Here is a 26,259-nt window from a genome sequence, read left to right on the forward strand (position 1 = left end):
TATTTTGAATGAATTCTCAATCCTTACCTCACACGGAAATCAACATTTGAGTGTGGTAAATGCCTAAATATTACACGGCTATTCAGAATAGAGTGGCTCATCAATCCTCCTTTCTCGAACGAGCCTGACACCGTCTTTGGCATCACTATAGTCACCCCAACGAAATACGAGCAAGGATTTTTGAAATAAGTACGACATCAAAACGTACACTAATTATCCACACCATTGGTATGCTCACCGGTAAAACTATCGCTTCAGATGACAATACGATTCATTTTTTACCGCCTGTAGCGCGTAGGCGTTCGAACCGACACGAAACTAAACGACTTCTGCCAACTGCTCGTTACAAACACCTTAACGCCCCTACCGACGACTTTATTATCATTGCGGATAACGTCAACGGTCATGCCAGCAAAAAGGCAAAAAAGACGCCGTCATTCTCTCACCATCAATGGCAACTGTCGAAGTCACGAAGTCCAGCAAGCAATTCACCATAATTTTTGGTGTTGACACGACGATATCCAAATAAAAATTCATAAGAAACGCCTCTGTAGATCTGTATCGGCTAGTCAAAACTCGACATCAACACACCTAGGATATTAACACTTCTACTGTGTCAATAACAGAACTGAACAGATTGCGTGAATAGCAGATATTAACATCACAGAAGTTGAGAAGGCAATCAAACGAATAAAACTGAGGAAAGCAATCGGACCTGAAATCAATGCAACTTAACTTTGGAAAACAAATAGCTAACACCCAACAAATGACATTGGTTCAATCCGTCATCCAGTGAATATACATTTAAAACTCCTTCAATCCCTAGGCAAAAAAAACTTGCTTCGGCCAAGTCTACACTGAATATTCTTGGGACCCAGGTCGTATTTGCAAATATATACGTGGTACAGCCGTAATTTCTGTCAACCCATATATATCGTACGAAATGGTAACATTGCAAAACGAAGATACTCACACGTACCTCACTGCCACCTGAGTTCCAGCGACCCAGTAGTTCAAAGAATCGCGATTATTGCATTGCCCAAAAGGAGCACGCGTCCAAAACAAATCTGTAAACTATTAAAGAAATTACCAGTGACAAAAGGAATCGTGTTTCGTACATTAGTAATGCACAGAGAAATATAGTAGATGACATGAAAGACAGCCTACAAGAGGAAGGTCCACGCTGTGTTCGGCTTCCGAATGTTATACACGCTGTTCGTGAATGCATTCGCGACTAGCAGGCGAAATAGGCGTGTTCACATGCAGTATTAGTCGTATTCTATGGGAACATCTTCAGCTTGGTGCGTATAGGCGAAGCTTTAGCCATTTATTACATCCTCCAGTGAAAGAAAAGCAATTAACTCGATGTGCTGCACTCCTCAAACGTTTTCACGCATCGCAATATTCTCTTTACCATAATTGAGGAAAAGGTTAACAAACACAAGGATAAAATATATGCCCGAAGTTGTTACGAAGCAAAGGGGAAAATACCACGAGTCTAGCGTAGTCAGCACCCTACTAGCATAATGGTCTGGTGAAGATTACCGATCATCACTTCTGTAAAGCTGGCATAAAAACGAATTTCAGCGAACACCAAACTATATTGGAAGAGATTATTGAGCCCCTAAACGTTTCCTTATTCGCCGGGTGGAATTGGTGCTTTCAACAAGATTCAACGCCGACGGACAAAGCCAAGCGAATCCAACAATGACTGACACAGCATGTTCCCGGTTTCATCTCCGCTAATGAATGGACGGACCTCTGGTAGTCCCAATTTAAATCCACTGGACTACCGGCTGTAGAACAAGATTTGAAGTCAAGCCTAGTCTGTTCGTGACGCTATCGACGCTTGGCCCCAGAGACTTCAAACTTGTATAGATGCGAGAGGCGAACATTATGGATGTTTTTTTTATGAAATGCCTATTTAATTTCCTCGATTAGTTCGTGAGAAATAAAGATTTGTTTTATCAGTCAAACATACTATACTACGAATCAACCTCTAGTCCGGCCGTGGAAGTGGACCAAAAAAAGTGAAGAAACTTTCTCCTCAATTGGTCCGGTCTGCCATCAAGTGGTTGCATACTTAAGACTGCCATAATGCCTAAACAACAGAAACTTTTCATCAATACTTCAATTCTGTTTTAAGGTGAAACGCCATCCGATTGGCAAAAAAGCAAGTTTCTAATATGGAAAACGGAGGCAATCCAACAAACTGTTCAAACTAACGTCCGTTGTCAAGAGTCCTGGCAATACTCGCACGAAACACGCCACGCAATTGCTTATTGCCTTCTTCGATCTAGAGACCGCGGTTCATCGTATCTCACTAGCTCATCTGGTATATACGAAACATCCAATGCTTAGCTAATCTCCAGTAACCTCATGCAGCACCCAAGAAATAGTACCTGTCCAGGAATGAGCGCTTCAGATACCTTGGGTTGGTACTTTCAGCCAATAGTGAACTGCACCGTGAAATTACTTCACGTATCACCCCAACAGCTTCGCAACTGATCTATCACAGTTTCTTTCACCTGTATCATAGCCTTCTATGATTTTGAGTATTAGCCAGCCATGGAAACCAAGAATAACGCTAGAGAAATGGCATAACTCACTTTACTCATATTCGCAATGATAATATTTGTGGTTGTTGTGACCTCACATCCATAGTCGAGAAGTGACGAGACAAATACACTCGATGTTTCCATGCCATAAACATTTGCCAGCTAGGATTGGCCTCAACATCCACGGTGATAGGAAACGATCCGAAGACCAACCGGAAGAGCAATGGTTTGAGAACCTATACAATAATGTGAAAACTTTTCGGTTCCAGCCGAGGCAAGCTTACGACTGAGAGAACTTGATTAGATAAGTCAACTCTACCAGAGATCATTCGGAAAGAAAAAATAGTACGAAGCTTAACGCCATGAGATCATTCTTCGAGAAAACGATTTCACTCTTGTTATGTTATCTCATAGTAAACGTATTAGCGGAATCAACATCTACGGGAAGTCACCTTTCAAAATCTGAAAGCATGTACTGCGACGTCTTCACAAAAACCCATGCAATTACCATTAGAAAAGTTCAAGTGAAAGCCTTCAGTTTGAGATTTAGTATGGCGACCACAATTAATATGGCAAAATAGTTTGAATCGATTAGAAGACTTTGGGACATTTTGCAACTCTGAACCAATCTGAGAAAGAAAGATTGAAGAACAATGCCTCGAAAGGCAGAAAGCTATTAACGCAATATTCAACAGTTTAAGGAATAGTTTCAAAGAGATCTATAAAGGAAATAATAGACGTCACCTACCACCTTGGTTACAGGGATTACTCTCTGACAAGAGAAGCAGAGCAATTGAGGGAAAAACAGCGTGGATAGCAGATAGCACTAATACTAAATATTACAAAATTGGAATACGATCAAATAGATAAACGAATAGACATTGTGGATGAGCAACAGCAAGAACTAATGCCAAATCCTCTTCGATAAAATCTCTGCAAAGCACAAGGAATTAAATCAACTAACCCCCAAATAGGGGAGCTCCAACAGCATTTTGTTTCAATATCGTCTACTATTCCAAACGTAACTCTTCCAATAACTGATGAACCCCAGCAGATCTTTCGAATCAGTCCTGTAGAAAGGTAGAAAAGGTCGTGCTTGACTATATGATTCCCTTAATGCAAAAGCAACCATTCGCAGAGAAGGTTGTGGTTTCACCCCAAATCCATCCGTCGCGTGATAATGAGTAATACCGAATATAGATACTTTTACCCAGAAGAGGTGAGACAAATCCTCTCAAACGCATACGAAGTCATCACTATGAGACGAAATCCAACTTACATTAAAGAGTCATGTATTTACCCACTACTCGATCACCTCAAAAAAAATAAGTTACTACCTAAGAGGTAAAAATGCAACCAAGGCGGCCGAAAAAATTTATGAAGTTTATGGTCCGATACTGTAACGATTCGCACAACACAGCGTTGGTTCGATCGATTTCGTTCTGGTGTAGTGGATGTCGAAATACAGCCCGTACTGGTAGACCGATCGTGGTAGAAACCGATAAAATCGTCGAAATCATCCGGCATGTGAGCATAAAACTGTTTGGAACCATTTGCAGAAGATTGGATTCTAAAAAAAGCTGGATATTTGGGGGCCACACGAGTTGACGCAAAAAAATCTCTTGGACGGAATCAACGTCTGCGATGCACTGCTGAAACGGAACGAATTCGACCCATTTTTGAAGCGGATGGTGACTGGTGATGAAAAGTGGATCACGCACGAAAATCTCAAGCGAAAAAGATCGTTGTCTTCTAAATGGTAACAAGTCTGCGAACAAAACGGAAATATGCGCCGTAAATCGGATAATTCTAAGTATGTTAAATAAAGCGTCAAATTTCGATCACAAATACGACATTTCTTTTTACCCAACACAATATTTGTGTAAACCGAGGCATAGTCGACGGAGTTGTGTTTGCGTACAAAGTGCACTTTTTTATAAAGCAGGTTATTTATCGGCTCATAGCAATATACTTCTTTAATGTAATCCGATATCACAATTACTGACATCGAATTGCATAAGTCTTAAATTTTAATTGATGAGTCGATCGGATGGCTATTATATGAATATTGCGAATCTATGCATTACCGCGATAAAAGAACTTTGTTAGGTTTCATGTTGAGTATCTTGATTAAGAGTAGAGAGTCTTTCGTGTGCAATAAAGCGGTACATACCGATTTTATAACATTCACTTGTGTTTTCATTCAAACAGACTGTCTGGTGACGTATTCATGTGTGCAAAAAGTAAGAAGAATGGAAACAATGTTATGTTAAAAATTTATTTTAAACGAAAATATTGCCTAATTTAAGTTTTAAGAAGAATATTCTCTATTTACCGGACTACAGATTCTCTACTTCGCTTTGAGACAAATTCTGCTTGATATATATTGTTAATTTCACATAAACTGCATTTCCGTATCGCGACTGACCAGGGCTTTGTAGCAAAAACCACATTTAGCGCCTCACTGCAGAAAAAAAATCCAAAGGGTTAAATCTGAAGACGCCTCCAAAGTAATAAGCAGAAGCCTGATCTGGATAGAGTTAAAAATCAAACTGTCGTCAGCTTATCTAAGTGATAACCCTTCGAAGGAACTATCGTAATAGCTCAATGCATTAAATATTTCCCGGGATCAAAAACTTTTTCACTTATTACGACGATAAAAAAATTCAGTTCCACTGGCCTGATAAATCAGAAATAAGGCGTTGCAGGCAAAAAGACTTCCAGTCGATTTGTGCATGTTTTGGACAAGCAAATCTGCTATATCTATTTTTGTTTTTTTTTTTGCTCTCATGTACTTGAGTCTTAAGAAATTAAAAATAATAATTTATGCAACCCGAAATACAAAAAATGTCAGAGGAGTGAAATGATCAAGTAGACACGTTATGAAACATACCAAATACCTTAAATTGATTACTGCTCACTGTTGATACCAATCCTATACTTATGTCGTATAATTGTGGAAAAAACACTTTAAAAAAAAATACATAAGAATAAACTCTTGCGACTTTAACGGTCGTCATCAAAGCACAATTCAAAACTATAGCTATTTTTGAAATTACGACTATTTACCAACGCACCAAATAGAGGATTCAAACCTACCTGTCAATAATTATAGAACAAACCGATAGATGAGTAGAAGTTAGACAAATCAAACATGCCAATGAGCAAGCAATTGATAGACAACCCAAGAATAATATGAAATAGTAAATGTTTTGTTACACAACCAATACTGACGTTAGCAATGTTGAATAGAGGGTAGACCTCCACACACTTCAAGACCTTTGTGAAGCGAGCGCATTCCCCATTGATGACATTAAATTTCACAAAAAATAAGCAAACCTTAGGCATTAAAGCGTCCTCTGCAACATTCAGAATTGTCATTCTAACCTTATCTGATATAAACTGTGCTGCATTCGATAACACACTTGTCCCCTCATTCTTGTCAACTTGGCAAAGCGACTGTAAGTTTGTCATTAAAATAAAGAACAATAAAAAGAAGGAACTTAAATAAATATATAAAAAAATGTTTTGTCGAAACGAACTGACAACTACACTACGAAGTGTTCATACCAAACTAGAAAATTCAATTCTCCCACGGGGGAATGTCCTGTGCACTTACCTCTTTCATCGGCATACGTAATTTGAGAATTTCACTGTACCTTCTGAGGACCTCGAAAGGGGCATGTATCTGGGGATTGGAGCAAAAACTGAGGCTATTAGAGGCTCAGAATTCAAGTCTATATGATTCGTACCTTTACAAATGTTAAATCATTGTCAAGCGTTTCACGTTCCAATTCAAGGCCTTCTTTCACAAGATTCGCTTCGAAAACTTCCCGTTTCTTTGCGTTAGTCCTTTCCACAGATTCATCTTCGTCCGGATTCCAAGCCAACACAAAATCAATGGATCTCTTTCCATCAGCGAAATATAACGAGTTATTAACCGATCCACAACCACAAGGATTTGCTGGTGCAAAGTAGCAATCCCTTTGATTATTATTGCTAACTGGTTTCGGAGGACTCGTGCTATTGCAGTTACATGGTTTTGGAGGGCTGTCTCCCGTGTCGTTCCTAAAAGAAAAATATGTTATCAGCCAGAAATAAATAGAAAACGCACAGGTAAGCTCACAAAATGTCTATTAGGTAAGGCATATTAACACACAATTTTGACGAATGAAGCTGGTTTCTTGATGATTTCACGATAACGTTAACAAGGAATACGAATATTTCGTTAGTACTTAACCAAGCAAAGGTAAAGCGTGTAATGGGAAAACTAACTTACATAGCGTGACACAATTTCACAATATTCGAATTGTCACTCCCCGCTTTGGATCTCTTGAGATCTCATTAATACAGAAACACATCACGAACGCACTTTTTAATGAGATGAGAAAGAATTTATTGATTCAGCCGGACTAGAAACATTCGCATTACGGGTCTGATGGGAGGAAGTACGGCACAAACCAGTAAAAGTGACGGTGAATTCAAATGATTTCAAAAGAAGGGAATATTTTTCCTGGCTCACGAAAGCAACAAAGGACATTGGTGGAATGTTTACATATACTTAGAAATGCACATATATATTTTTGATATATTAACTAAGAATTGACGTCACTAAGAATTTTGACTACGATTTTGAAAACCCAATAACTCTCACGGCGGACGTAAGCCTACTAACAAAACGTCTACAGGATGTAACGCCATACTTTCTGTCAACGTCGACGGCTCCTCCAATAATCTGGACATAATCACCAACAATAATAAATTTGGTCATTAGTTGTTCGAAATCATTTGTATGAACAAGATATTCGATAAAATTAGTCAAATAGCAAATATTGCATAACAATTTCGATAATTTATCACGCTTTCTACAGAAATGTGACAAATTATTGTCAGATTAAATTTTTATCGGATAGCACTCGAAATAATGGATAATGGAACAATTACCCTTTCATTTACAAACAATCAATCTTTGCGTTTACTTCTGGCCAGATAAAAATACGGAGTCTGCGGTGGCAGTCACAGGCTCGCTGGAGATTCTTTTTTAACGAAAAACAGACGGAAAAGGATGATAGCGAGTCATACGCGCCTAAAAACAACTTGTGATCCAGGATTCGGGCTGAATAGGGCTGACAACCCTACATGAAAAACTATACGTTACGAAGCCATAGAAGGAATATCGGGCTGGATTGATTTTACAACGAAAGATCTGGCAAGGAAAATGGACAAACGATTTGCGCATGCAACGTGCAATTAGCTGATACCAGTAAATCATGTGCTTGGAGTAGATTTCTTAGTCAGGAAAAAAATGAAACCGGCTGTTATCTGCTTTCAAAACATAAGCAAACGGTTTTGTACTCTGCGTCTCTAAGCCTCAGTGTCTCAGTGTCACACGAAATGGTTGTTGGAAGGACCTGGTTTGCGCGGAAGGAAATCCACAACATACAAACAGGGATATCTCCAGACAGGACCAATTTCAAACAAATCATCATCATCAACGGAGAAACAACGGGTATCCGGTCTAGCCTGCTTTAATAAGGAACTCCAGACATCCCGGTTTTGCGCCGAGGTCCACCAATTCGATATCCTTAAAAATTGTCTAGCGTCCTGACCTACGCCAAAGCTCCATCTTAGGCAGGGTCTGTCTCGTCTTCTTTTTCTTTTTCTACCATAGATATTGCCCTTATAGACTTTCCGAGTGGGATCATCCTTATCCATACGGATTAAGTGATCCGCCCACCGTAACCTATTGAGCCGGATTTTATCCACAACCGGACGGTCATGGTATCGCTCATAGATTTCGTTGTTATGTAGGCTATGGAATCGTCCATCCTCATGTAGGGGGCCAAACATTGTTCGGAGGATTCTTCTCTCGAACGCGGCCAAGAGTTCGCAATTTTTCTTGCTAAGAACCCAAGTTTCCGAGGAATACATGAGGACTGGCAAGATCATAGTCTTGTACAGTAAGAGCTTTGACCCTATGATGAGACGTTTCGAGCGGAGCAGTTTTTGTAAGCTGAAATAGGCTCTGTTGGCATCACGGATCACTTTCTCCAGGGCCAGGTTAAAGAGGACACATGATAGGGCATCCCCTTGTCGTAGACCGTTGTTGATGTCGAATGGTCTTGAGAGTGATCCTGTTGCTTTTATCTGGCCTCGCACATTGGTCAGGGTCAGCCTAGTCAGTGTTATCAGTTTCGTCGGGATAACGAATTCTCTCATGGCGTGTACAGTTTTACCCTGGCTATGCTATCATAGGCGGCTTTAAAGTCAATGAATAGATGGTGCAGCTGCTGTCCATATTCCAACAGTTTTTCCATAGCATGCCCCACAGAGAAAATCTGATATGTTGTTGATTTGCCTGGAGTGAAGCCTCTTTGGTATGGGCCAATGATGTTCTGGGCGTATGGGGCTATCCGGCCTAGTAAGATAGTGGAGAATATCTTATAGATGGTACTCAGCAACGTGATACCTCTATAATTGCTGCACTGTGTGATATCTCCCTTTTTATGTATGAGACAGATAATGCCTCGTTGCCAATCGTCAGGCATTGATTCGCTGTCCCATACCTTGAGTACAAGTTAATGAACCACTTGGTGTAATTGGTCCCCTTCATATTTAAATAATTCGGCTGTAATTCCATTGGCTCCTGGCGACTTATGATTTTTAAGCCGATGAATTGCACGGACTGTTTCTCCTATACTTGATGATGGCAGTATTTGTCCGTCGTCTTCAGTTGGCGGGACCCCCAATTCGCCGATGTTCTGGTTGTTCAGTAGTTCATCAAAGTACTCAACCCATCGCTGCAATATGCCCATTCTGTCGGAAATCAGATTTCCCTCTTTGTCTCGGCAGAATGAACATCGAGGTGTATAAGGCTTCATCCTGCTGGTTTGATGGTAAAACTTGCACGGCTGGTACGGTTGCTCCCTGTACTTTTCTAGTTCACAGACTTGTTGGTTCTCCCAGGCTTCCTTTTTCCGTCTGTCAAATCGCTTCTCCGCTCGACAGAGTTCGTGATAAGTCTCTGCGCGTGCCCGCGTTCTTTGAGAATGTAACTTTACTCGGTATGCGGCATTCTTCCGTTCCGTTGCTAGCTTACATTCATAGTCAAACCAGCCGTTCCGACTCCTTTTGCGGCTGGGGCCAAGTATGTTTGTGGCTGTATCCATGATAAGTTCTTCAGGTAATTGTGAAGATCATTTGTTGATGCTTCATCTCCAGGACCTCTGTTGACTGCGGTTATTGCGGCATCCATTACCCTCTTATAGGTGTCGGAAGGGTTGTGGTGTGGATGGCTTCAGTATTCACTCTCACCTGATTGTCAGAGGGGATTCAGGATGGTGTCGTAATTCGAGCTCGGAGCACCATGGCAACGAGATAGTGGTCCGAGTCTATATTGGCAACCCTATATATTCTGACATTCATCAAGGCTGAGAGGTGGCGGCGTTCAATCAGCACGTGGTCAATTTGGTTGAAAGTGGTCCCGTCTGGAGAGGCCCACGTATGTTTGTGAACCGCTTTCGGCGCAAACCAGGTACTTCCAACAATCATTTCGTGTGATACTACTAACTGGATAATGCGCAATCCGTTATCATTGGTATCCCTATGTAAGCTATGGGAGCCGACATATCGCCTGAATACGCACTTCGTCCCTACTTGACTGTTGAAATCTCCAAGTATGATTTTGATATCATACTTGGGACAGGTTTCAAGGGTCCGCTCAACTGCCTCGTAGAAGGTATCCTTCTCCGACTCTGCAGTCTCCTATGTAGGGGCGTCAACGTTTATGGGGCTTATATTTCTAAACTTGCCTCGCAAACGCAGAGTGCATAGCCTTTCGCTTATATTTTCAAAGCCGATAATAGCAGGTTTCATTTTTTGGCTCTGACAATTTTGGTGGAAAGGTGAATGCCCACGCATGCAGCGAGTTAAATCGTTCTATGTAGAACTTAGAGTATCGAGGCTCTCCATACATGCAAATATTATAATAATAATAATAATTGTTGGCGCAACAATCCAATTAGATCAGGGCCTTGAAGTGTGTTAGAGCACTTCATTCAAGACCGTAAAGGTGCATTACAGAATTACAGTAACTTATGGGAGGCAATGTGGTCAGCATTGCGCTCGCCTGAGATTATTACCCTGATTTGATTCAGGTACTCATTCACCGCTTTAGTCGATTGATATCCGACATCAAATCACAATACAAATCCCATTGCCACCACTGAGATTTGAAACGCGACCTTCATACGAAAGCCTTGTGCTCTAGTCACTCAGCTATCCGGACATGGAAAGGGAGGTATAAAATCTGTTTTTGCTAAATATAGTCATGTGGGATATCAGATGAACGATCTCGATTAGTACTTTTCATTGCCTCAGTTCTAACATTTGATGCTGAAAAATTGGTCATTTCTTTCATGGATCCATTCCCAGAATTGTAACCCGAAAATCTAAGAAAATATCACAAAGCTACCACTATTCGGAGCATAGACTCCGAAATACCCTCCATACTGATATCTGTTCAAATGAAGTAAATAATAGTGTATTGCTATAATTTTTGATAATTGACTGTAAAACCCCCCTTAAGTCCATCCCAAAATCATACAATATAGGCTATAATATATAATATGGTCCAACCAAATTTGACGAACATCGCACTATTACTAACAAAGTTATAGTAGGTCAAAGTTGTCGGTTCAGTACAAATTCTAAAGCCTTAAATGTCAGCAATACGCTAAAGTGAATATCCTGACATAATATATGCATATACATTACGTGCTGGGTACAAATGAAACAAATTTGCACTCAAATATTTTTATGTAAGAAGTACACAAAACCTTTCATACCTGAAGTGTCCAGCTTCCGGTTTCCCGACTTGTTTTGCAAATCTTAAAGATTTCTAAGCTAATTTGATTCGACAATTATTTGTATTGACAGCTTCAGAACAGTGTGCGATATGCTTATTAGTTTTGGCCAAGAAGACTATACACAGCGGGGGGAAACTTTTCAAAAAGAAAGCGGGACAAAAAATGAATTATCCGGTTTGAGGCCGAGTCACGATCTCAGTGCGTTCTTCGAAAAAATGTGGTGAATCTATGTAACTAAGCAAGAAGTTATAACAAACCAATGCGTAAATACAATAGGAAATTGATAAAGTGTCATTGCAATATTATTCGGATCGCCGCCTTCTGCGATTGATTTTGGCACCAAGCTGGAAAATGTCTATATCAAACGCGGTCAGATCCACTAACACCATCATACAAATGGGAACCAATGTCAATTATGATGCTCAGAATGGAACTGCGATCCCGACTGAAAAGCCCCGCCCACCGGATGCTATATTTTCTGTCCAGCAAAACTTCAAGGCTTGCCTAGGCAGTTTCACCTCCTGTGGTTTTAGCATTGAGTGATTATGGTTGATAAAAGCTTCATAAATATAAATACATACGTATGTCGGTCTGGAGAAATTGATATCGACATAAAAATGATTAAAAAACTAAAACAAAATGTTTCCCTGCATCCTCCCATTCATGTGAGCTCACTTTCTTGGGATGGTGACGAATTCATGTTATGATGACGTCATATACGTTTTAGAATGCACGAAATTCACACAAAATGTAAAAGTTTCACCTTCTATAACTTTGTTAATAGTTGGATTTCCTTCAAAACTCTGAGAGCTATGCCTTATGTTATTCCTTGTACAACAGGCAAAATTTCTAAAATATGTTAATGCCCAATCATTAACTTTATTTGTGCAGATATCGGAACGGGGTGTATTTTGAGGCCTAGATTTCGTTTAGATACCCTACTGTGATTTTTTTCAGATTTTTCGGACGGGTAGGTTCTGAGAATGAGACCTGTTACACTTTTTGGGGGTCATATTTTGAGCCTCCACTCCCCTACGTTTCACCCGATATCAAATATGGGAAGTTTCAGTTTCGAAAAGTACTAATTGAGCCTTTTCATTTGATACTCCACATGGCCACATTCTGTGAAAAAAATGTTGTACCCTCCATTCACATGTATGAAGAGCCCCCCTCCCTCTTAAACCTAGCACTGTATGTAAAGAGAACAACAGTCCATATACTCTCGCCAATTTTCGTGATAATCGATCCAGCCGTTTCCGAATAAATCGAGTGTGACAGGCAGACAGGTAGACAGACAGACATCGACTCGATTCTAATAAGGTTTTGTTTCACACAAAACTTTAAAAAGACAGACAGGCATTGAACCGATTTTAATAAAGTTTTGTCTTGCAAACAAAATCTTAACAATTGACATCCCTCAATTATTTCGGAATTCTTTCCACTGATATATGTAAATGTCGAGTGTGTGGCTGCCCCTTCCTATTTTTCCCCACACTTGGATAGACTGAAACTCCTCCCAGGTTTGCAGTTGAAAGGGGGAATCTTTTCAAAATGACCATATTAATAAAAATATTTTGCGACTCTGTAATCAACTAATTGTGATAATGTGTTAATCACATCGGCAAATCAGATACGAAAATTCCTTGCCAGTCATTCTGTGACTGAAATTTTGTCCAAACATTTAAGCAAATTCTCTTATTTTCAGTACCTAAGTGAAAAATATTCGCTTTTCAATCAACTTTATTAAATAGTTAGAGATATATTTAAGATCGTCAGTATATTCATGTGTGCAAAATAAATTAGTGGGTTATTTAGCACTCTAAGAAGCGCGGAAAGCCAATCATATATGTAGCATTAAAACCGAAATAACTCAGCAAGGCAACACAGAAAAACACTGTAATAATCTCTTAGTAGCACTAGCTTAATGAGCATCTAGACGTGGTATCACTTGTTAAAAACGTAAAGTCCATAAAACATACTCGTTGAGACGATAACGCACTGCAAATTCCATTATTAAATGATAAGATGTGAGCCATAAATCTGTGCAAAGTGGGTATTAGAACTAAGCGATCAGAATCTACGGGAGGCACACTTCTAGTCTTACAAATGAGTTATGAGAATTAGCACAGGCAATTAACAAAAATAGCAGCAATCCTCTTACATTGGATTAAAAAACGGTTCTGATGCACACCACGAACTTTCAGAATATCTAGAAAATATTGAAAACGTATTGGCCCGATAAATAAAGGTTAACCACAGCATCCGCCAATAAACATCTTGTTCTGTACGGCGAGGTCAAAATTGTTCATTTGATTAAGTTAAAGGCATACTATAAAGGTCTTAACTCTACATGCACTTAAAGCTTATCAAATTATTAGCCTATTCAATGCAGAGCAAAGTACAAATATCACATATGTTTAACAAATTCAAAGCGGAGTCTGTTAGCAGCCTTTTATGGAAAGCCATACACATGTTATTCCTCCCAGTGGCGGAGGTTATACAATGATTTATAAGTAAAAAGTATCTACATATATTAATCAAAAATCATTGCAGTTATTTGCTGGAAGGATTTTCTCTCCTTGATTACCTAGCAAGGTGATGAGGATATGATAACCAAAAGTGAAGAGCCAAACCAAAAAGCTCGGTGTGATAAATCATGTCACCAATGGAGAGATGATCGAAGGCGCTGACGAATATGTCCATAGGCGTCGTTGAGGCACTATGACTCACAAAGGGGTTTGTGGGAACTATGATTCGTACTGTCCCGCTGCTGCAGGCTTATCACTTGCACCCAGGCCTGATGAGAGACGATGAGAAGGGAGAATAGAATTTCAATGAAAAAACAAAAAACGGGATAATAAGGAGCCTACATAATTTTCAGCCCAGAAGCATATAATTTTCACCCCTATACTAAAGCACGACCTCACCGAAACCTATACATTATGATGAGCCCTCCACCCTCTACACCTCTCATAACTGCACACTGCTCCGAATCTCTGGCCATTCCTCTCCTTACGCCTTCCATGGTTGAGTTCCTCATCGGTAATCTTGACGCCAATGTCGGACCTGGCCCCGATGCGCTTCCTAAGCTCTTTCTCCTTAACTGTAGAAAACACATTTCCCTCTACCTGAGTATAATCTACAGCAAAAGTCTAGATGAATGCTGCTTTCCCCGTCTCTGGAAATCCTCAATGGTCCCTATCTTCAAGAGCGGAGACCCTTCTCTTGCTGTGAACTACGGCCCCATTTCTCCTCTCTTGCTCCAAAGTCCTCGAAAGATACGTCAACGACTGGTTGACCGCATAATTCGGTCACCTCATTGTCAAAGAGCAGCATGGTTTCGTGAAACATAGATCTACGGTTTCAAACCTTTTCGTCTTTACCAACTTTGTTGCTAAATGCTTGAATTCATGACAGGAGGACATGCTATTTATACCGATTTCTCTAAAGTCTTTGATACCGTTGACCATAGCATTCTCCTCTCTAAACTTTTATTACTAGACTTCCCTCCCTCAGTCATCTCCTCGCTTTCCTCCTATCTCTCATACAGTTCCTGCAAAGTTTCTTTTCATGATTACTCATCTCGTTCCTTCTCTCCTTCCTCTGGTATTCCCCAAGGCTCTATACTTGGCCCGCTACTCTTCCTGTTTTTTATCAACGACCTCGCCTCCATCCTCACCTGCCCGTATTTGCTTTACGCAGACGACCTTAAAGTGTTTGCCTCTGTTTCGTCTCCATTGGACTGTGCTCTCTTACAGTCCAACTTTGATAATTTAGTCCGTTGGTGTTCGGTCAACAAGCTAACACCGAATGTCAACAAATGCCACTGGATGCCTTATTCGCTTAAGCCTTCCCCAACACCCTTTTCCCTCAGTGAACAACCCTTTCACTACTGACCTCCTACAAAGACCTGGGTGTAATATTCAACAATAAACTTCGTTTCAATTTTCACTTCGTTGACATCATCAATAGAGTTTCCAAAATGCCTGGTTTTATCCTACGTTCCTCCTCCGACTTTACCTTAATCCAGCCCTCCTTAACACTCTTCAATTCCCTTGTCAGAAACATCCTTGAATATTGCTGCGTAGTCTGGTTCCCCTTCCGCATTCGTGACTGCCGCGCTCTTGAAGTTGTTCAACGTAAATTCACCCGGACCCTCTTTTACAAAAAGAACCTTCCACGGGTTGATTATCCGTCACGACTCCGCACCCTCAATCTCCCCTCCCTACAGCAACGCCGTACCTTCCTTGATATGTGTACTCTTTTCAAACTCTGCAATTGTCTGATGGACTGCTCCATCAACTCGGATATTACTTTCCGTATGGCCTCGTCTTATAACACATGTAGTGCGGACATTTTTGAAGCACCCTTCGCGGAGCTCGAGATTTACTTCCACTCTCCGATTCCGAGGCTATGCCGGTCCTACAACGCCCTACAACTTGGGTCCTATGACTCTATTTTCTTCTCTAGTTTCAAGCGTAAAATAAGCCATTCACTTGCTCCTCCCTCTGACGACAATATGTAATAAGAAATTTGTTTTCTGTGTATTGTCCTCATTAAATAAATAAATAAATAAATTATCGACAACCTCGAAAAGTACGGTGAAATCTAGCTCGAAAGCTCCCTTAGCAGCAACGTAAAATTGGGGTTATTGTTAGAGCTAGGGATATTGGTGTGAAAAGTCATTAAGAGTTAACTTCTTTCAATTGAGCGCAGATTTATTCATCACATAGGAAAGTGGTGAATAGTGAACAGGCAACTATATAAGACCCCAAACAATATAAAAATATAAAGTGGGCCGATCCTGCGCGAAGTGCCAAACGACAACTAAAACCCGATAATGAATTTGCCTCTCGTTTAATTCACCCTGTCCTGGATGTACGTATATAACTTATTTTTTAACATAGTCGCAATCCCATTCGATGCAGGTCATAAGTCGTGGTGCCCGTCCCGGAAAAATCTCCCGCCCCTTCGTTTACTTTTCACTCTTTCTTTCACTTCGTTTCAGTTTCACTCTTTCTTTTCACTTTCATTTTTCTATCCATATGGTGAACAGATGGTAAACTGAAGGATCCAAGCTTCTTTCGTGAGCATATCTCATGTATGTATGTCTCACAGTATCTTGCCGCATTCCTGGCCTACCTCTGAAGCAGATATCCAATCACTGTTATCCCTTTATGATTCCAGAATTCCATTACACTTCCTACTTCTCACCCCAATATTAACTTATTTTAAAATATCAAATGATTGTTTTTTAGTTTTATAATTTTATTTACAAAACTGACTTCCCCTGAAACCCCTAAATATAACAATTCTCTAATATTCAGAAAACGATCACTATATTTTTGTTATTGCTTTCACAATGACCCGTTCATTCTGAATATTGCTAAATGCATCTCCAACGTTTGTTTCCGGCTAAGGCGAAATGCAAACTGACTCTGTGGAGATTTTGTTGTCGTGATGAGGCCAATTCGGCCAGGACAGCTCCATACAAATTATAGAAACATTCGAGGCAACTTTTGTTATCCCAGCTGACGAGGAATTTTTGGATTCAAGCGCTGGGGAGAAAAATTTGCGGAACATTGAGTAGCTGGAGGAGATGAACCGGCGCGGCCGCGCTTTTTTGAGTATACACAGTTATCATCCAAAATTTTCTTCTTCTTTTTCTTCAGCCTTTGTACCATTCACGGTGAAAGGTGTTTGCAAAGTCCGCAAATAAAAGGTTCGGACAAAAGCAAACTCAAAGTAGAGGAAAGCTCGTGCGGGGCACCAAGTTAGTTCATCACGAGGAGGGAAAGGGAGAAAGGAGATGATTCCCCCGAACTGGGAATTTCGTTCAGAAGCCCAAAATAAAGACTTTCGCAAATTTGTTTTGATTTTGTAATTTCCAGGAAGGCATATTGTTTACAATCCAGGCTTGAATTTTTCCCTCTAAGGCCCTGCCCAGAAGGCGTATGTATGTATAGTGCTCTTGCTTCTCCAAATCCAGGAACCAAAACGATGTTATCAGTAGTCGAGGCGTTCAACCCCTTCTACTAAGGTAACCATAGCAAGAAGAGCTAGTATATGTATATTACAGAATGCACCTCTGTCGAACTCCTTTTAACTTCAAATTCCTCCAGGACTTTACCTTGATGCAGCAGATGGGTCTAACAAAAGCCTGATTGATAGGTCAACGGGTAGTATAGGTCTCAGGGTGAAACGTGAATTGGTACCCACGATGGAGCATAAAATCTGAGAAACGCCTGCTGAACCAACACCAACAGCTCTACCACCAAACCCTATGTTCACCTCCACATGGTGACCGCTGGGAGCTCTTTGTTAACGAAAAGCTACAGACGGAGAAGGACGAAGGCGAGTTTCCCACGCCTAAAACGGAACAACATGTACCAACTGGTCCTCCAGGTTGGGAGTTGGGTAGGGCTGACAACCATATACGGAAAGCCAAAATTACGAAGCCACAACAGGGGCCTCAAACAGGATGGATTTGAAAACGACGAACCGGGCAACGACAACGGAGTAACGATTCGCGCATTTTCTCAAAGAACGTGCGCTCCCTGTATAGAAATGGAGCTGCCAAGCAGCTATCCGATACCCTGTCCCAATCTAAGGCTGATGTAACAGCATTACAGGAAATGCGATGGACAGGGACCGGTTTCCTGGAGAAGAGCCGCTACACCATATATTATAGCGGCCATCCAGTAAACCATGTGCTCGGAGTAGGTTTTTTAGTTAGCCAAAAAAATGAAACCTGGTGTTATCGGCTTTGAAAACATAAGCGGACAGCTATGCACTGTGCGCTTGCGAGGTAAATTTAGAAACAAAAGCCTCTTTAACGTTCACGCCCCTACAGAAGAGACTGCAGAGTCGGAGAAGAATACTTTCTACGAGGCAGTTGAGCGGATCCTTGAAGCCTGTCCCAAGTGTTATGTCAAAATCATACTTGGAGATTTCAACAGTCAAGTAGGGATGGAGCCCGTATTCAGGCAATACGTTGTCTTCCATAGCTTACATAGGAATGATAACGGATTGCGGATTATTCAGTCAACAGTATCGCACGAAATGGTTGTTGGAAGTACCTAGTTTGCGCGGAAAACGGTCCACAAACATATGTGGGTCTCTCCAGACGCGACCACTAAATTGACCACGTGCTGATCGAACGCCGCCACCTCTCAGCCTTGATGAATGTAAGAACATATAGGGAGACCAATATAGACTCACTCGGATCACTATCTCGTTGGCATAGTGCTCCGAGCTCGAATTACGACACCACCTACAATCCCCTCTGACACTTAGGTGAGAGTGAATACTGAAACCATTCGCAACACAGCCCACCGTAACACCTATACGGGGGAAATGGATGCTGCAATAACCGCAGCTGATAGATGTCTTGAAGCATCAACAAATGATCTTCACACGTTATCATTGGTACAGCCACAAACATACTTGACTCCAACCGCAAGAAAAGTCAGAACTACAGGTTTGCCGATGAATGTAAGCTAGCAACAGAACGGAATAATGCGACATACCGAGTAAGGTTGCATTCTCAAAGAATACGGGCACGCGAAGACACTTATCACGAACTCCGTCGAGGGGAGAAGCAACTTCACACACGAAAAAAGAAGCCTGAGAGAACAAACAAGTCTGTGAATTCGAAAAATATAGGGAGAAACCGCACCAAGCGCGCAAATTTTACCAATAAGTCAGCAGGATGAAGCCTTATACACCTCGATGTTCATCCTGCCCAGGCAAAGAGAGAAATCTTATTTCCGACAGAATGGGTATATTGGAGCGAAGTATTGAGTACTTTGATAAATTGCTCAACAACAAAAATATCGGCGAGTTGGAGGTCTCGCCAACTGAAGACGACCGACAAATGCTGCCACCACCAAGCATAGATGAAACAGTCCGTGCAATTCATCGGCTTAAAAATCACACCCGCCAGGAGCCGATGGAATTACAGCCGAATTGGTTAAATATGGGGGCGCAACTGATACTCAAAGTATGAGATAGCGAATCAATGCCTGACAAGCGACAACGGTGCATTATCTGTCCCATACATAAAAAGACTGACTAGGCTGACCCTGACCAATGTGCGAGGCCAGATAAAAGCAGCAGAATCACTCTCAAAACCATTCGACATCAACACGAAAAGGGGATGCGCTATCATGCGTCCTCTTTAACCTAGTCCTCGAGAAAATGATCCGTAATGCTGAGGTAAATGCAAGAGGTACGATCCTCTATAAGTCCACCCAACTATTGACCTATGCTGACGATATCGACATCATGGGAAGAACCACCCGAGACGTACAAACTGCCTTCATCCAGATCAATGAAGGCATGGCTGCACATCAATGAAGGCATATACTTTGCCTTGGTGGCAACGTCAGCATAGAAAACCAACCAACCAACAACATCAAACCGCAGTGGTCAAACAGAAAGAATAAGGATAGGAGAATACAACTTTGAGACCGTTGATAATTTCTCCTATCTAGGGTCGAAAATCACAACCCGTAACCGTACCATGACCGTCCGGTTGTGAATAAAATCGGGCTCAATAGATTATGATGGGCGGGTCACTTAATCCGTATGGATGAGGATGATCCAGCCCGGAAAGTCTATAAGGGCAATATCTATGGTAGAAAAAGGAGACGAGGCAGACCCTGCCTAAGATGGACCGATGGCGTAGGCCAGGACGCCAGACAGCTTTTAGGGATATCAAATTGGTGGACCTCGGGATGTCTGGAGTTCCTCATTAAGGCGGGCCTAGACCGGATACCGGTTGTTGCGCCGTTGATGATGATGATACATAAAAAGAGGTATATCACGTAGTACAGCAATTATAGAGGTATCACGTTGCTAGATACCATCTATAAGATATTCTCAACTATCTTGCTAGGTCAGATAGCCCCATACGCTCAGAACATCACTGGCCCATACCAAAGAGGCTTCACTCCAGGCAAATCAGCAACAGATCAGATTTTCTTTGTACAGCAAACGATGGAAAAATTGTTGAAATATGGACATCAGTTGCACCATCCTTTCATCGACTTTAAAGCCGCCTGTGACAGCATTTTTTTTTTTATAGAGTAGGTGAATGCGTTTACGCACAGAGTGTTGGACTCCCGCAACAGCACGCTGGCGGACTACCAACTTAACACCTCCCTGTCATCAGAGAACTAGCCTGGAACCGTTTGACACATTACTTCGGGCTAGCCCTCCCGCTCTCCCGGCTTTGGGAGCCTTCAAGTCAGGGAATTCCTTTCACCTACGTGAGGGGAGGGGAAGAAGGGAGTTGTTGCTAGTTCAAGGAACCCCTTACCGTCCCATTCCTCCGCCTGTTGAGTTCAACCTTCTTCGCAATAAAAAGAGCCCGAACATAATGCGCAATACGATTCCAGCTGCCAGTGCTCTTCAGCATCTTTCTGACAACATTCTCTGGAGAGAGCTCCTTTGTGTCTGAAAAAAGCTGCTGCTGGCGAAGGCCGTCCCACCTCTCGCAAGAGAAAAAGGTGTGTTCAGCATCGTCCGCCACTTCATTGCAGAACACACAATCAGGAAATCGCGCCTTCCCAATCCTGTGCAGGTAAGACTGAAAACCTCCATGCCCACTTAGAAGTTGGGTAAGGAAGTAATCAATCTCACCGTGGGTTCTATCCAATCATGGGTCTAATTTGTCGATGAGCCGCACAGTCCACCTGCCCCTTGGCTCATTTTGCCAAGAAAGTTGCCACTCGGTAAGGGTGCGTTGACGTTCTTCACGGGCAACCACCTCTCTTAAGTTTTCGCCCTTACGGCAGTAGATAGCTCTGCGCTCCTTGGCAAGGAGGGCAACAGGGATCACTTCCGCGATCACCATCACAGCCGATTCGGAGACGGTGCGATAAGCAGACGCCACTCGCACTCCTTATCAAGGGCATCAGCCCATATCTCCGCACGATAGAGAAAAACCGACTGCGTTGCCCCCATGAGGAGACATCTCCTAGTTGATATAGGCCATTAACCGACTCAAGGCTGCGACTCCAGCTGCAGCCCTGTCCGCTGCTGCTTTGATTTGCTCGAAGAAGCTCATTTTCGAGTCGCTGGTTTTGACTCTATAGTCAACTCGCCGATCGACATGGGACGCAGGGTCGGGATTCTCCTTCTGGTCAGGATGACTACTTCGGTTTTTTCCTATGACAGCATAGACACTGTACACGGCCATGAGAGAATTCGGTATCCCACCGAAATAGATATGACTGACTAGGCTGACCCTGACCAATATGCGAGGCCAGATAGAAGCAACAGGACCACTCTCGAGATAATTCAACAACGGTCTAAGACAAGGGGATGCCCTATCATGCGTCCTCTTCAACCTGACCCTGGAGAAAGTGATTCGCGATGTCGATGTAAATGCGACAGACACCATCCTCTTGAAGTCCACCCAACTACTGGCCTACGCTGACAATATTAACATGGGAAGAACAACCGGAGGTGTACAGTCTACCTTCATCCAGATCAGGCGGCGCAAGATCTTGGGCTGCACATCAATGAAATCAAGACAAAGCATATGGTGGCAACGTCAGCACCAAAAACAAACCAACCAAAAACATCAAATCGCACTGGTCAAACGGGAAGAATAATGATAGAAGACTACAAATTTGAGACCGTTGATAATTTCTCCTATTATCTTGCCTGTCCTTGTTAGCAAAAAAAATTGCGTACTCTTGGCCGCGTTCAGAGCTCATTGATATATTGAATAACTCCTATGAATATTCCACTAGGAATTTTCACCTCGTCTTAAGGAGGGCAGAGCATCAATGAACCCTCTGATTTATTTATTGGCTTTTTATGGTCAATTTGACCGCTGTAGTTTCATCATCAAATATGGCGCTAACAAAGATAGTCTAGAGTTCTTTTGAAACGTTTACAATGCTTCAAATTCATTTGTAAAATATTACATTTCATCTATGCTCAGATGAAAATCCCCTGATATTAGGAACTGATGGTCCTAAGCGCGTAGTAGAGCCAGGAGCCCGTTTGTCTTCCGAACCTCCTTAACGTACAGTTTAAGAATGCCGATATTAATTCTTTCTCCTGCTCGGTTGCCTAGTAACATTAAGGTAGGGGTGTTGAGGTTGTCCTGAGCACTAAGCTGATCCAGAGCGCCGCTGTGATATTTATTTGGAAGCCGGAGAAGGCACTTATTTTGTACAATGACAGTTCAAAGACATTGTTTAGAGTTAGTGTTGCAACTTTCCATACATGACTGAACGGGAAACAGTACTATCTAAACCAATCATTCATAGTTTCGTTGCCAAAGTTTAGCCTTAATATTTTACAATGTTCACATACCGACTACAAGTATAGTTTGATACCCTGTAATGATGCACTCCTTAGGCTGGGAGACGTTTCTTCCTAAACTGTTCACACTGCTCATTTTTCTTCCTTGACCTTTGTCTTGTTCAGAAGTGGGGTCGGTTCGCCTTGATCGGTGGCACTATTTTGCTTGACGAAAAGGGATTATCAGATCAGCTTAAGGGGGTCATCCTGTGTGTCGGGTTGGAGAAATCGATTCTTTTTTGCATGAATTGTATCTATATATAGTGAAGAATATATGGGCAAAGGGATTTTCCGATATTCCAAGTAATTCAGAAATTACAGGGTTAAACAGGTAAGGAGTGTGCAGCCGGGGCAAGAGTATTCGATGAGAAAGAGCATCGAATCTTTTTTTAAGGTTTTGTGTAAAACAAAACCTTATTAAAATCGATTCAATGTCTGTCTGTCTGTCTGTCTGTCTGTCTGTTACACGCATTTTTCTCCAAAACGGCTAAACCGATCCGAACGAAATTTGGTGGACAGATGGGAACTATGAAATCCCACGCATACAGTGAGTGGCATAAATTTAGGTGGAGTTTAAAGGGGGGCTCCCCATACATGCAAAGGGGGGATTCAAAAATTTTTTTCACCGGATATAGTTGTGTAGGGTATCAAATGAAAGGTCTCGATTTTTACTTTCCGAAACTGACATTAGTTTTGGCATAAATTGCAAAGTGCGTGAGTAAGGAGTCAAAATGTACGCATTTGAAGTGAGACAGGACTCATTTTCGGAAACTACCCAACCCAAAAATCCGAAAAAAATCAGGGTGGTGCGCCTAGATGAAATCTAGGCCTCAAAATATGTCCCATTCCGATATCTGCTCAAATAAACTTACTAATAGTATATTACTACATTTTAGAAATTTACTGAAAAACCCCCCTTAAATTCATCCTAGGTCTTCCGAGTTTTGTACCAGCATAGGGGACAATATTTCGTATATATGTGCTGAATTTCATGGAAATCAGGCAATTAACGCCAAAGTTATAGCAGTTCAAACTTAGCAATTTCGCCGAGTTTACTGCTTCCAAAGCCATGCAAATTAGATGCTGACGTCATAATTACCCGGAATAATTGACATTCGTGTGGAATATTAAAGTCACATTTATGAAGAATCTATTTATCTGCAGCCCTTTTTAAGGTTTTGTGTAAAACACTTATGTGAAATCTAATCTTCGAGAGATGTCCCATTCCGGTATCTGCTCAAAAAATTTACTAATAGTATATTGTCAACTTTTAGAAATAGACTAAAAAACTCCCCTTAAGTTCATCCTAAGTGTACCAAATTTTGCACCGGCATAGAGGACAGTCTCGTGCATACACATGCCAAGTTCCATGAAAATCCAACTATTAGTGTCAAAGTTATAGCAGTTCAAACTTATCAATTTCGTGCTAATTAACAGCATCCTAAGCCATACAAATAAGATGCTAACGTCATAATTAACGAGAATAATTGAAATTCCAGTGAAATATTAAAATTCCATTCAAGAAGAATCTAATTCTCCCTAGCCCTTTTTATATTTGATGTTGGTTAAATTGTTTTCATTCGCTAATAATATTAAACTGAGAGCGTGAAGCGTATGAGGTTGACCATTATCAACACAGGGCTTTCCATCAAATGATTTATTTAAATCGCTTTCTAGAAACTAGAGGGCAATGGAATTTTTAGCTATATTACACGGAGCTGTCGTGCACTCGTCGCTCCTTACATCTTTTTCTTTTTCTTCAGCCTTCAGTTCACAAGCCGGGTCGGCTCGTGATGATCGGTTTCATCATTTAGTTTTATGACATGCCTCACCAGGATGTAATCGCGAGACCTTTAAATCCCCATCCAGCGTATCAAGCCACCATTGTTTTGGCCGGCTTTTTGGTTGCTTACCATTGCTTTCGATGTTCTGATCAATACTGGTTGTTGAATTCGAAAACGCCTCTCTTGCAGTTTTTCCACGATCGATGCAAACCCATATCGATCGCGGATATTCTCATTTCAGACGTAATCGAAACGTGTCACGCCACCAGTGCAATGCAACATCTTCGTCCCCATTACCGGAAGACGCCGTTCATTGTCCTTTATAGTCGGCCAACACTCAGAACTATAGGGAGTGGCAGACGGACGACATTGCAGTAAATTTTAAATTTGGGACGTGAGCTGATACGTCGATCACAAAGAACACCAGTTGAGGAATGCCACTTCATCCAGGTTGCATTAATGCGTGAAACAATTTCATTACGCAGTTCTCCATTGGCTGATAGCGTTGACTCGAGATATTTAAATCGCTGAGTTCTAGCAATGGCAGTAACCTGCCCTTCGAGATACTTAAATCGCTCAGTTCTGGCAATGGCAGTAACCTGCCCAGAACTGAACGATTTCAATATCTCGGGTCAATGTTATAAGCCAATGGAGAACTACGCTATGCTCCTCACATAGGGAAACACAAAACCTTTTATACCTGAAGCGTCAAGCTTCCGGTTTCCCGACTTGTTACCTATTAGTTTTTTACCTGAGCCTTATAAATTCGAACACAGGTATAAATGTAAAAAGATGGAAAACCAATCACTTGTTTAAACTTATTTGCTGTTTAGAATAAAAAGGATAATCCAGTCTAGAGTGAGCACTAAAAGGCTTTCAAGCTATACTCAGTTATATTTTGTTGTAAATATTGTGCTCTTTGTGTGTTCAGGGATTGTTTTAAATGGATCGTACGAAGGGAGATCGCTTTAACGTTCAACGTCATGCTCGCACTAAAACGAGTATTTCATGGGAATCAATACTTATCAGAGAAGAAAAAGGACTTCGCATCAACATCAGCAAAGGAACTTTTAGCAAGCATGAACATGGATGTTCCAATTGCGACAAGTTTTGTATATTGTATATTGGATTTTGCTGGAATTTTCTCCGGTATTTCTACAAATTTCTGCAAATAATAAAATATACGTAGTAGTAAACAAGTCGGGAAACCGGAAGCTTGACGGTACGGAAGGTTTTGTGTATTTCTTAGTACGTAGCACGTAATATATCCATATATTATGTGAGAATATCCACTTTCGGGTGATATTGACATTCATAGTCTTCAATTTTCAAAGAAGGAACAAATTTGAGGTATTATAACTTTGTTAGTAATAGTGCGATTTCCACAAAACTTGGTAGGATCATGCTCTATACAATAGCCTATATTACTCCAAAATTTCATGGTATGAGGATGAACTTAAGGGGGGTTTCTAACCAATTACAAAAAATTGTAGTAATATACTATTATTAACTTTATTTAAAAAGATATCGGCATGGAAGGTATTTCGGAGCCCAGGCACCATATAGTGGCAGCCTCCTGATTTTTTTTAGATTTTTCGTTTTAGTAGTTTCTGAGAATGGCCCCCTTAAAGAAGTGATCACATTCAACCCCCCGCGCTCCCCACCCTTCCAACGAATGTCAACACTAAGACCGGCTTTGAAAAGTACTAATCGAGACCTTTAATTTGA

The 26,259-nt window shown here is 41.3% G+C and overlaps 1 protein-coding gene across 8 annotated transcripts in view; it reads right to left on the reverse strand.

Moving 5' to 3' along the window:
- Window positions 1-26,259, reverse strand: part of LOC119658942 (anoctamin-1) — a 53,948-nt gene that overhangs the window by 21,961 nt on the left and 5,728 nt on the right. For 2 of the 8 annotated variants that reach the window (XM_038066801.1, XM_038066802.1), the window contains exons 3-5: window positions 13,587-13,634; window positions 6,311-6,626; window positions 6,178-6,246 (exon numbers count right to left, since the gene is read on the reverse strand). In XM_038066801.1, coding sequence (XP_037922729.1) covers window positions 6,178-6,246; window positions 6,311-6,626; window positions 13,587-13,634 — 433 coding nt within the window. The other 6 variants (XM_038066800.1, XM_038066798.1, XM_038066804.1 and 3 more) reach the window with 6 other exon arrangements.

Source organism: Hermetia illucens, chromosome 6, assembly GCF_905115235.1.
Source record: "Hermetia illucens chromosome 6, iHerIll2.2.curated.20191125, whole genome shotgun sequence".
Taxonomy (NCBI): domain Eukaryota; kingdom Metazoa; phylum Arthropoda; class Insecta; order Diptera; family Stratiomyidae; genus Hermetia; species Hermetia illucens.